General features: G+C 43.7%; 1 protein-coding gene across 2 annotated transcripts; it reads left to right on the top strand.

Annotated features, from left to right (window-relative positions):
- Nucleotides 1–4,741: 4,741 nt before the first annotated feature.
- LOC107113211 (glycine N-acyltransferase-like protein 3) lies at nt 4,742–11,373 on the top strand. Of its 2 annotated transcripts, none has more exons than XM_015414507.1 (6): nt 4,742–4,814; nt 6,010–6,097; nt 6,643–6,750; nt 8,694–8,820; nt 8,970–9,099; nt 10,577–11,373. In XM_015414507.1, exons 2-6 carry the CDS (start codon nt 6,020–6,022, stop codon nt 10,998–11,000), a joined length of 867 nt encoding a protein of 288 aa, XP_015269993.1. In that variant the 5' UTR covers nt 4,742–4,814; nt 6,010–6,019; the 3' UTR covers nt 11,001–11,373. The 2 variants fall into 2 exon arrangements, with proteins under 2 accessions (XP_015269993.1, XP_015269992.1); XM_015414506.1 differs by having other exon boundaries at nt 4,743–4,814; nt 5,980–6,097.

Here is an 11,373-nt window from a genome sequence, read left to right as displayed (position 1 = left end):
TGATGGTACTTCTCCAGTATTTGATGGTACTTCTCCAGTATTTAGCATATAATATTCTTGCTGTGGTGTGGTCAATATGTGTATGATAAGATAAAAGTCTTGTTTTTTTACAATTTTCTCATCTTATGTTCAGTAAAAATAATTCAGGTGTAAAAGATATGATATATTCTAAGATTTTTTGCAACATTTTGTGAATTTATGAGCAATACTTTTTAAGATTTTGTTCCCAGGGGCTGTCATTCCACTCTGTGCCCTGTCATCCAGTCCCAGAATACTTCCGCTTCTCCATGGAGCTATCGTCCCACTTTGCAACTTGTCATTGCAGTCCTAGAGCACAGATTCTGTTCTCAGGGGCTGTCATTCCACTCTACGCCCTGTTATGCAAGTCCAGAATACTTTTGCTATTCCCAGAGGCTGTCATTCCAGCCTCAGAACACATCTCCTACCCCCAGGGACTGTCATTCCACTCTGGTGCCTGTCATTCCAGTCCCAGAGTAGTCTATCTGGGCCCAGAGACCTTAATGGAGAGTCCAGTCTGCATTTTCATTTTCATCCAATTTTAATTGGATTTTAACATATAGGACAAGAAAATATAAGGGTAGGAATGGTACAGGGTATGGGATAAGACATATAGGAGAATTCCATCAAATTTATATAATAACTGTTACAAGTTTTCAGTTGTAGTTCTATTTCTTTGTAGAATTACTAAAGCTAGCATCACTTAGCCAGATTTAAATCTTTTGTTATGTTTCCTGACAATTTCATATAGTTCAAGTTGAAGTCTCTCCAAATTTATATTATATATATTCATTGTTCTTGGTTTTCGAAGTTTCTTTCCACCCAGTCATAAAATAGTGTCCACTTGCTTTTCCCAATTTGTTTACTACTGTTCTTCAGCGGGTTTGACAGTATATCCATTTCTGCTGTTTCAAGTTTTTTTGGCAAAAGCTCATTTTCCGTTGGTATCTCTGGTCCATTCCACATTTTCTTTGCAACTCTTCCTGTGTTTTAATGTAGTTCAATGGAGCCCATGCAAGCCAATTGGCATCCCTGGCTCTCATTATTTCCAGTGTGCTTTCAAGCCTCTCCCATTGGTTCCAATGGGCAATCCTGTCATTCCTTTTAGTACATTTATTAATGGGGTATAATTTCTCCAAAGCACTTGCGGTCCTGTTGATTTCAATGGGAAAAAGCTCATGTTTAATTTAATGGCACCTGGTATTTTTGGCCACTGTGTGACAGAGTGTTGGACTAGATGGGCCTTTGGCGTGATCCAACATTGGCATCTCTTATGTTCTTATTTAAATTAATGGAACCTTAAAGTATTTAAATTTGCATCATGACCTTTACTGAATTAGACAAAACACACAAAGTTTTTAAAAAAGAAACAAATGTGATCTTGCATATCAAGGGCAAAAATATTGTAAAGATTATCTTGCCTCATTGTAATCTGTGTAACACATACATAATTTATAATAGATGTAAATTTTGCTTTTCATTTGGATGTTGATATTGTTTGAGGTCCTTGTTGCTTGGTTTTCTTGCAATTTTTTTTTTGCTTTAATTAAAAAAAATACAGTCCCTGTTGTGAAAATCAGAGAGTTTGAAGCACAAGGAAAATAATATAATTGGAGAATAATGAAGGAGCTCCTAAGAAATCCCCCAAGACAGAGAACATTGCTTCAAATCATTAATCGAATTCAATAAGCATTTATAAACACCAAGATCTAAGGTGTGTAGCTCCTTTGTTGATTTCATTGATTACAAACCACCACCACCCTTCCTTATTGGGTAATGGAACAGGGTCTAGCCTTAGCTACTGTATTTCTGAAACATTTTATTTGAGACAACCAAATGCTTTTGAAGACACTGTTTTATTGGCTACATAATTTTTTCACATGGGGCTGTTTGTGGAGGCAAAGATAAATTGTTTTGCATGTTGCTGGGCTTGCAGGATTTTATGAATTGTTTAATAAGATTGCATCAGGAAATGTGAAGCTACTAAAACACACTGTGCAAGTATTGAGAAGTACAACCCAAGTTTTTCTAGGCTTACTCTGAAGAAGGTCCCACTATGTTGAGTGGAGCTTAGTCAATCATCATTCCTTCATTTACTCACTAGTCTCGCTCAGGATTTGATCATGAAGTATTGGAAGATTGCTAAAAATAATTTGAACAATCAAAACTCATGGGAAGTAATAGAAATGGTAAAATATTTTAAGACATGATAGTGGGATTAATAACATATCAAACTATTCTTTTTAAAAATCGATGCACAGTTCAGATTATATTTTGGCAATACCATGTACGAATTATTTTATGCACTTAAAAACACTTTAGATTTTTTAAAAATGAGATGGCTGCTTCAGGTCTTGCTAAAATGTGGAACATATGGAATATGTTTCAGTTTAGTTTATTGTAATTAGCCATTGGCTGTTACAAAATTACAAAATACAAGAGATGGAATATGAATACTGCTTAATGACATCATTCTTAAGATTTCTTTTACAAGTAATAAAAATGGGCCTGATTACTTACCACTATGCACTTGTCCTATCTTGCTGTGAATTCCCCCTGGTACCCCTTGCTGCATCAATGGCTATGATTTTCTGCTTGTTTTTTCTCCTTTGCTTCTTCTTTTTGCTTTTTTGCATTTGTGTGTGTGCGTGACCGTGCCTGGGAGTCATGGCAACCTCTGGTGACTCCTACTGGGGCATGGAGGACATTCGGAGAAGCAACTTGATAGTCTGCCTCTGCCTCCCGACCATGCTGTTTTTTTGGAGGTCTCCCATTCAAATACTTCTCAGGATTGGATTGGTTTGGTTTAGCCTCTGAGATCTGAGGAGATTGGGCTTGCCTGGGCCATCCAGGTCAGGGCTACTTTCCCCTTTCAGTGATTTTTGTTCAATAATTAACCAAGGTCAGTCTCTGTTACACATATGAGGGGAGTAGCAGGACTCTTTCCAGGCTCCTAGCAGCTGAGCCTCTTTTCCTGCGGGATCATTTCTCAGGATAGGGAAAGCAGAAGAGCAACGCATGGAGGTATAACTTCTCAGAGAGCTCTTCAAGTTTTGCTTCCCTCCTAACACCACTGCTAGGGAGCCCAACAGGGCTGCCAGAAGACTCCCACCCTTTCCATTCGAGAAAATTCCAGCTCTGTACTGAACGGCCCCTAGCACAGGATCCAGAAGCATCCCACTCTGTGTACATAGTGGCAAGGTTAGAAAGGCTGTGGAGACACTCCAGGACTCTTCACAGTGTTTGACTCGAGCTTTGAGACTACGGCAACCCCCCACCCTAGAATCATTGTCACCTGTTGGTTGTCCCACTGTGCTTAAATGCTTTATGTAGGTTGTAATTACTCTTCTTGACATATCAGCTGAACCACTTTAGAGAAGACTCAGAATGTGTCTGCCTCAGAGCTGGAGCCGAGTTTGATTTAGGGCAGCAGCCCAGATGCAAAGGCGGCTGCGCTCCCTGTAGCTTCAGCAAAAGCAGGGAAGGGGTAAATGTGGGCACAGGCACAGAGACAGGATCTGCTGAAATTCTGTTTTGTGCACTGAGAACTGATGTGGTGCACTGGATAGACTGTTGGATCAGGACCAGGGAAACTTGCCCCCAGCACAATACACAAGGTGCCTTCCTCTCTGCCACCTACAAGCAGCTCCAATACTGCTCTTTTAGGAAATCAGATATTCACACAGGATTCCCCATGGATATAACTTTGTCCCCTGCTTTCTTCAGTGTGGCATGGTCTTCCCTTCTTTCTTTCCTCCACTTACTACACTGCCTGCTTCTGTCACTCTTAAGTCTACAAAGCACGTGGACTGCGGAGAACAACATTCTTTGATCCTCGTTGGGTTTAACTCTCTGTTCAAATCAGGAACAGCTATCTACATCCTACTCCGGATGCAATGGCACAATCCTAGCCACCAAGTGTTACAAACATAGAACAGGGGCTAGTTTTGTTGTTGTTCAGTCGCACAGTCGACCGAGCGCCGAAGAATAGATTCTTTTGAACTATGGTGCTGGAGAAGACTCTCGAGAGTCCCTTGGACTGCAAGAAGATCAAATCAGTCAATCCTAAAAGAAATCAACCCTGTTCCCTGGAAGGCCAGATAATGAAAATGAAGCTCAAATACTTTGGCCACCAAATGAGAAGGGAGCACTCACTGGAGAAGACCCTGATGCTGGGAAAGATTGAAGGTCAAAGAAGATGGGGACGGCAAAGGATGAGATGGTTAGACAGTGTCATTGATGCAACGGACATGAAATTGAGCCAACTTCAGAGGACGGCGGAAGACAGGAAGGCCTGGCGGGATCTGGTCCATGGGGTCGCAAAGAGTCGGACTCGAGTAGTTACCTGATGACTTTTGCAAACAGGTAACACTGCATGTTGTGTATAGGGGGAAGTTACTTACCAGTGGATGCCCCAAGAGGACAGGTAAAAGTACTTTTGCCTAGAGGACTATGGTTTCATCAGGAATTCCTGACTTGAAGCTGAAACCAGACACTTAGTTACAAGCCAAGCTGTTAACGATGTCCCTGAATGCCCCGCTCCAGAGATCCTTGTATGGATTTGACCCTGTCAACAAGTTTCATGTGCCCAGGTCAAGTTCAATTTAAACATATTGCTGGCAAGCAACAAGAACTTAATGCATGTAACTTTATACATACTCCAGTTTAAGCTAGTCGACATGCATTCCAAGTTAGTACACAAGCACAATACCTCTCCAGGCTGTGGGTATTCAGCATGCTAACAGCGTACACTGAGCCTCAGGTTAAAGACATTGGGCACGCACAGTGTTGCACAGGTAAGTTCTTACCTTCCAACATCGCTTTTAAATTGGGTCTTGCTCTTTAAAATGGGGCTGAGAGAGGAGGGGGGAGAGCACTGAGGGTTATTGTAGCATACAAGTGAGGTGTTATTTAAAAAGTCATACTACAGGCCTAAATGGAAAATCTTCTCAGGGAACCTTATAGAGAATTGCAGATTTTGAAGCTGAAACATACAGTTTTATGTGACCCAATGTTCCATCATTAACTACTGGGTTAAATTTGTCTTACAGCAAGGTTGCTGCCACCTATTCCTATTTCCATACTAGGTGCTGGCTGCATTTATTCTCTACTTCTCCTTTCCAAATAATTAGTTTTATGTCCAGTTTGTCAGAGGTTACTTAACTACTTAAGACATAAATGCAGCACTTACTATTCGGCACAGTAACAAAACGTCCACCACAATCTCGGCTCATAGGAAGCTACTTAATATCCCTCTAATTATTAAATATCCCATTCCAGTTTTTGGAACTACCATTATATTGGTGAGTAACCCTCTTTCAGGGCCTTGCTTGTTTACACAATAATTTGTCTGGAGGTGGCCACACTTTTGCTTCCGTCTCAAATATGAGTCATGACTCATATGTATAACTGAGCTAAGAGCACATTCTAGTCTTCAATGAATTACAAGAAACCAACTGAAAACAACATCAAGGAACCTCTGCCGTGGATTTCTCTTAAGTGACAGCCAATGTGAAAACCCTGCTGGGATTATATCACTGGACACAAAATATATCAGCAGTTCCCTTCATCCCCTGAAGTAGAATTGTTTTTCTATTAGATCCAGTTGGTCAGCTGTGTTGGTCTGAGCAGTACAACAAATTTAGAGTCCAATGGCACCTTTAAGACCAACAAAGGTTTATTCAAGGTATTGCATGCACACGAAAGCTCATACCTTGAATAAACCTCTGTTGGTCTTAGAGATGCCACTGGAGTTTAAATTTGTTGTTTATCTATCATACATTTTAACCTGACACTTCTCAGGTCCTTATTGTAACCCTGAACTAAGCCTGCAGTACAGGGCAGATTATAAATCTAAATAACACTTTAAAAAATATGCTGTTTTTTCTGCCCAGTGGAAGCATGAGTGCAGTAAGAGAAGGATGTGGGAAGCATGTGGTTATTTTTTGCCCCTCTCCCAAGCCCATCACGCTGCCGTCTCCATCTCCACAGCTTGTGGAGGATGCTGGTGTTGGAAAACCAGGAGGAGCTGCAGATGCTGAAGAAAGAGCTGCAGAGCTGCTTCCCCGAGTCCCTAAAGGTAAGACAGCATCCTCCTGTAGTCCTCACCTCCCAAGAACTCGGTACATCAGTGACCACAGCAGGCCAATGAATCTAACTGAAGGCTTCCTTTGAACACTACCAGGAGCTCAAGTGCTTGAGTTTTCTCCCAGATCAACTCTTGCATCCTAGAGACGCAAGGACCCTTGAAGTGGTTCAGTTCCCTTTCTGAACATCACATGTTCCAGGCATCTTCACTTTAGGGCTCTGCTCCTTACCTGAAATCTGGAAAGGAAACAGGGCCGCACCTTCATTACCATAGAGTACTGGAAACATTAGAAGACCAAGGAACTTGTTGCTTCCGTCACTGGGGCTTTATAGAAAACGGCAGATAAAGTGGGCTAGCAATGCACCTTGAGTGTTGCCACTCACCCGTCCCTGGTTGGATCAGATACTTGCTAATGACAATCCGAGAGTAACTTTTAAAAGCAAGCAAGGATTCATCTTGACTGGCTCCCCCCCCCCCGCATTTCTGTTACATTTGTCAAGACAGATGAGGCATACACCTTTCTCTTGGTCCACCAGGTCTATGGGGCTGTACTGAACATCTGTCAAGAAAATCCCTTTCATCAGGAGATACTTGTGGATTCCTGGCCTAGCTTCCGTGCTGTCATTGCAAGGCCCCAAAGAGAGGTACTGTTGAGGCCGGGAGCTACTGGGCACCTGAAGGAAGAAGGGCTGCTTTTGTTTCTAAAGTAGCCCCTTCAGTAGCACTGACTACTACTAGATGTGTGGAGGCCCGGAAAAAAGGGAACAATTTGGGGGAGGGGAGGGTTTCCTTCACACACACACACACAATTTTGGGGAGTACTGAAAAAACTGCTATGAATTTTTTTTTTCTTTTCAAATGAATGAAATGCTTTTATATACAAGATGGGTATGTTGACAATATATGTAGCTCTTAAATCCCAGAAGCCTTTCTGCACCTAGGACACCTAGACCTCAGGAGGGGAACATGAAAGGCTTTCATTGCTTTTCAATTGCTGCATACCTTCTGTTGACCTTTGACCTGACCTGTGGTTGACCTTTTCACCTCTACCTCAAACCACTGTGACACAGACCCAGAGGCTGGGTAACCAATACCTTATTGTCCAATCTTGCTGGGAAGGGGGGGGGGGAGAGAGAGAGATCAGGAGGTGGGGCAGAAACTGCACCAAAGCCTCAGAGGAAAAAACCTGAACGTTTCATTGAGAACTGAGCTGTCTCTAACCAGACAGCAAAAATTATGTGTGCTAAGACAGCATAGGGTGCATTGGCTTGCAGTCTTCTTTCAGGTATTTGGTATAAACTGTTTACAGCTTTTAAATTCCATAAACACATCAAATGCTGCAATTTTATGTGCTAAGTTAGGTATAAATGATGCACGTTGTTGTTAAAGCAGCAAAACTGGTTTAGGTTCAGTAGGCAATAACGACTCCATATATTTCAATTTCCCCCCAAACTTGGTTTTTTTCACCCACAAAAACTGGGAAAACATTTTTTCCCATGGAAATTTTTTTACATCTCTAGCTACGATGGGAGGGACCTGGTGCAACAGATGTCACTACCAGTTAGGCCGAGAAGGCAAAACCACAAGCCCCCAACCTAGTGCCAGCACACTGAAGAATCCTATCTGACTGCCGTGGATGCCTACTGAGCCGGACCCTTGTCTTGGAGTGATCTTGACTGGACCATATGCTCACTTGTCTCCTCCCATTAAAGAGGAAGAGGTGCCGATTGCATCAGCCCTGCAGTCACACTGGGGGGCCATCCAGTGCTTGCACACAACATTCCTCCCTGCAGCAGCAGGACACTCACAGCACTTCTCATCCAGCACAATTCACATCCCTGTTGCTCTGCAGACACCTAGAGCAGCAAGGGAGGAGGGGCAGGAAGTCTCCTTCCAGGTCGATGCACTAGTGTGCCTGCCCAGCTCATGCCAAATTACGCTACTCTACCAAGTAAGATCCCCTTCACCAATTAGGCTATGGCCTGTTGCCCTGCATTACAGCACAGGAACAGAGAACCAGACTGTCCTAAAGTTTAAATAAGATCTCAGATTCTTCCAACTGGTAATACGAGCATCCGGGCCCCCTGGGGAAGAACACCACCAGTGGAGCACCGGGGGGGGGGGGGAGAATTTGCTTGTTCAGAAATAGTAATGTGTAGAACTACTTTAAAAGTTAGCTCTGCTATCATGCAAGAGCATAGCTTTTACCCATATAACCTGTAAAAGGGGAACTGAAGCCATAGGGGGGGAAATCACAAGTAGTTGGAAACTGCAGGTAGAATGGGATAGAACTAGCAGCCTTGCTGGTGTAAGCTATTTGTTGCCAGTGACTCCATGGGTCATAGCAAATAGGCATCCATGCCACTTACACACATACTTTTCACATAGTACCTACCAATTGTAATAGAGGTGCTTCCAGGGGTCAGGAAATCATCTTCTCATCACTGAAATATTGTTGTAAATACAGGGGAAATCCCACAGCAACCATTTGGAACTCTTGTGTGACAAAATAATCTGGAATACCGAGGTAGCATGAGCAAAGAGGAGTATCTTCCTGTTCCCATTTCTTCTTTGTGCTCTTGTCCAGAAAGCGTCATCAAAGACCAACTATTTTGCCGGCTCCTATGCAGTTTTCTATAGGGAGCTGGGTGCCTACCAGCAATTGGTTAAAGATACAGATGCTATTGACTGGAGTCAAGAATTCCTATTGCAAGGTAACACTGTTGGGCTTCAGGACCCAAAGCTCGGTGTGTGTACGTACCACTGCTACTAAGTATAGTGTACAGTACATGCATGCACACACCCACGCTCCCTTTGAACCACCTGAGTTCAAACTTACCCCTACCCCTTTTCTACTCTCCAGGCCTTCAGGATGGCGTGCATCAGATGTCTCGGACCCTAGCAGCTGTCAAACACTTCTCTTCAAAGCTGGTGTCTCAGACTCGGGTTTTTGTTCTGCTGAAGCCCTTGAATCTGCCTGCTACCACACCCACGTACGTAGTCCTCATAACTACACGGGTTAGGAGGCAACAGTACTAGTTAGGGAGGTGCTATTAGACTCGAGACTTAAAAAGCAATGGAGACCTCACCTGTATGACCACAATGAAGGGAGAGCTGAAGCATGAAGAAAACTTTCTATAAAGGAAAGTCTAGATGGGAGCAGCATCATAGGTTTCTGGAATGATTGCAGCAGGGGTCCCTCAGCCTTCCTGAGCCTGTGGATTCCTTTGGAAGTTTGAGAGGAGGTGGTTCGTGAATGCCACCCCAAAATGCCTCCCACAGGAGGCAAAGTCGAACACTGCAAAAGAATTACAGGAGGGGAATAAAAATGAAGGAACGCCTGGAGGGAACAAGGTAGGGATTGGGGATTTTTTGTTTTTTAAAGGAAAATGGCAGTGGGGTGGTGGTGGGGAGGCCTGAAGGGGAAATGGAAACACAAACGTATGTGCCTACCAGTCTGCCGATCCTCCAGTGGCTGCAGCTCCTACGGCAGCTGTGGAAAAGCCTTTTGCTTAAATGAAAGGCAGCCAATTAACAAACCTAGCTTTACAATGGCCCCGTCAACTTTCTGAAAAGCAGCACAGGTGCCGGGGAAGTACAGGTGGGCACCGCACTGGAAAACACTAGGTTATAGTTTCAGGGACAAAGGCTAGTCCACCAGCCCTAGCATTCGGTAGGTGTTTATATACACAATAATCACAAGAGTCCCAACACCGGCAAAATATCAGCAGTGATATATACCCCCTTTGCAGGGGTACAAAAGGCAGCATTAGCTATGTTCAACACACATTCTGGAAAGGTCCCTTGCTCTATAGGGAGCAGAGTTTGAGTAATAATATCCGTGTTCTTTAATACTACAGTAAAGGATTCTGCCTTTTGAGAGATCAGCATTCCCAACAGCAGGATGTGTTCTGTTTCCTCAATACACAACTATGGTCTACATTACAGTGAGTCCATTACACTAACATTTGCACAAAAAAGCTGCCTTCTGTACTGCTAGCAATACCTTCAAGAAAAATTCTGCTGGATCAAGAACAAAAAGACACCGTCAGTGGCAAATAAAATATTGATGGTGGCATAGAAACTGCATCTAGAATAGGGAGACTTTAATATCTTATAGTAGTACATTTACTCTAAACATACTGCTTTTACAGCACGTTAACAGCGCAGAATGTTATCACGGATTTTAGCCTTTACTTAGACACCTAGGACAAGACTTAGGGCTCATTCTCATGAGCAAATATTGAGCAATCACCACCTTGTTTTCACAGGGCCCAGCCTGCAAAGGTTCAGACATGCCTTTTATGTGATTTTATTTAAACAGGATTATAATTTTTCCTTATCACTATTTGGAAGCTTCCAGATAGTCACAGCATACAATCCAGTGTATCCAATCTGGCTTGCCAGTAGCTCTTCAGCACCCTATTGTTGCTTCTGCAGATGGGCCTTATCCTCCCATTCCTTCTTCAGGGCAGGCTCTGAGCTGAAGTTCTCATCCCTCAATGCGACCCAAGTCACGCTGTTGAATGACACTTGGAGCGTAGGTGGCCATGAGCAGAGCCTCCAGTACTTGACTCAGCTGATCAGCTCCTTTCCCAGTAGTTGCCTTCTAGATGCTGGAGGATGTCCAATCTCTTGGGTCCTGCTGGATCAGTTTGGATGCTTGACCCATGCTTATACCATGCCAGCTCACCGGGGCAAAGGCTACATTCAGCAGGTGATCGCAGCACTAGCCCAAAAGCTAGAGAAGATGGACTACCCAGTGTATGGGGATGTCCTAGAAGACAACACATCTATGAAGAGGGCCCTGCAATGCCTTGGGGCTCACTTTACTTCTTGCTTTTTGTTCTATGACCTGCAAACCCCCCTGGCCCGGCAGGAAGAGGCGCCTTGAATCACTGGGAGCACCCTAGCCTTTGCAAAATATCTAGTAACAGTAGAACTGGTTGTTCCCCATCTCAGATCTCCATGGCAAGCTGTTCCTTCAGCTGTCAACACCCAGATTTTAGAATACAATGGTTAATCAAATCAAAGAAACCCCAGCGGGAAGTCTGAAATCTCTGCTTAACCCACCCAGAATGCAGCTCCCCACCTGGGCTCCCAGGACGCTCGTCATCTCACCCCCACACAGGGTTGTGGCTCAGTGGCAGAACATCTGCTTTGCATGCAGAAGGACTTGGTTCAGTCACCAACACCTTGTGAAGAGGACCAGGCAGCAAGTGATGTGAAGAAGACCTCTACCTGAAGCCCTGGAGAGCTGTTCCCAG

This window comes from Gekko japonicus, unplaced genomic scaffold (assembly GCF_001447785.1).
Source record: "Gekko japonicus isolate JY-2015 unplaced genomic scaffold, Gekko_japonicus_V1.1 scaffold446, whole genome shotgun sequence".
NCBI lineage: Eukaryota > Metazoa > Chordata > Lepidosauria > Squamata > Gekkonidae > Gekko > Gekko japonicus.
This window is presented reverse-complemented; position numbering and strand designations above follow the sequence as displayed.

Excerpts from the sequence above, each read along its gene's own strand:
- LOC107113211 (XM_015414507.1), top strand. The coding sequence starts at position 6,020 with ATGCTGGTGTTGGAAAACCAGGAGGAGCTGCAGATGCTGAAGAAAGAG. Across the intron at positions 6,098-6,642 it reads GCTTCCCCGAGTCCCTAAAG|GTCTATGGGGCTGTACTGAA; the intron begins GTAAGACAGCAT and ends TTGGTCCACCAG. Across the intron at positions 9,100-10,576 it reads CTGCCTGCTACCACACCCAC|GGCAGGCTCTGAGCTGAAGT; the intron begins GTACGTAGTCCT and ends TTCCTTCTTCAG.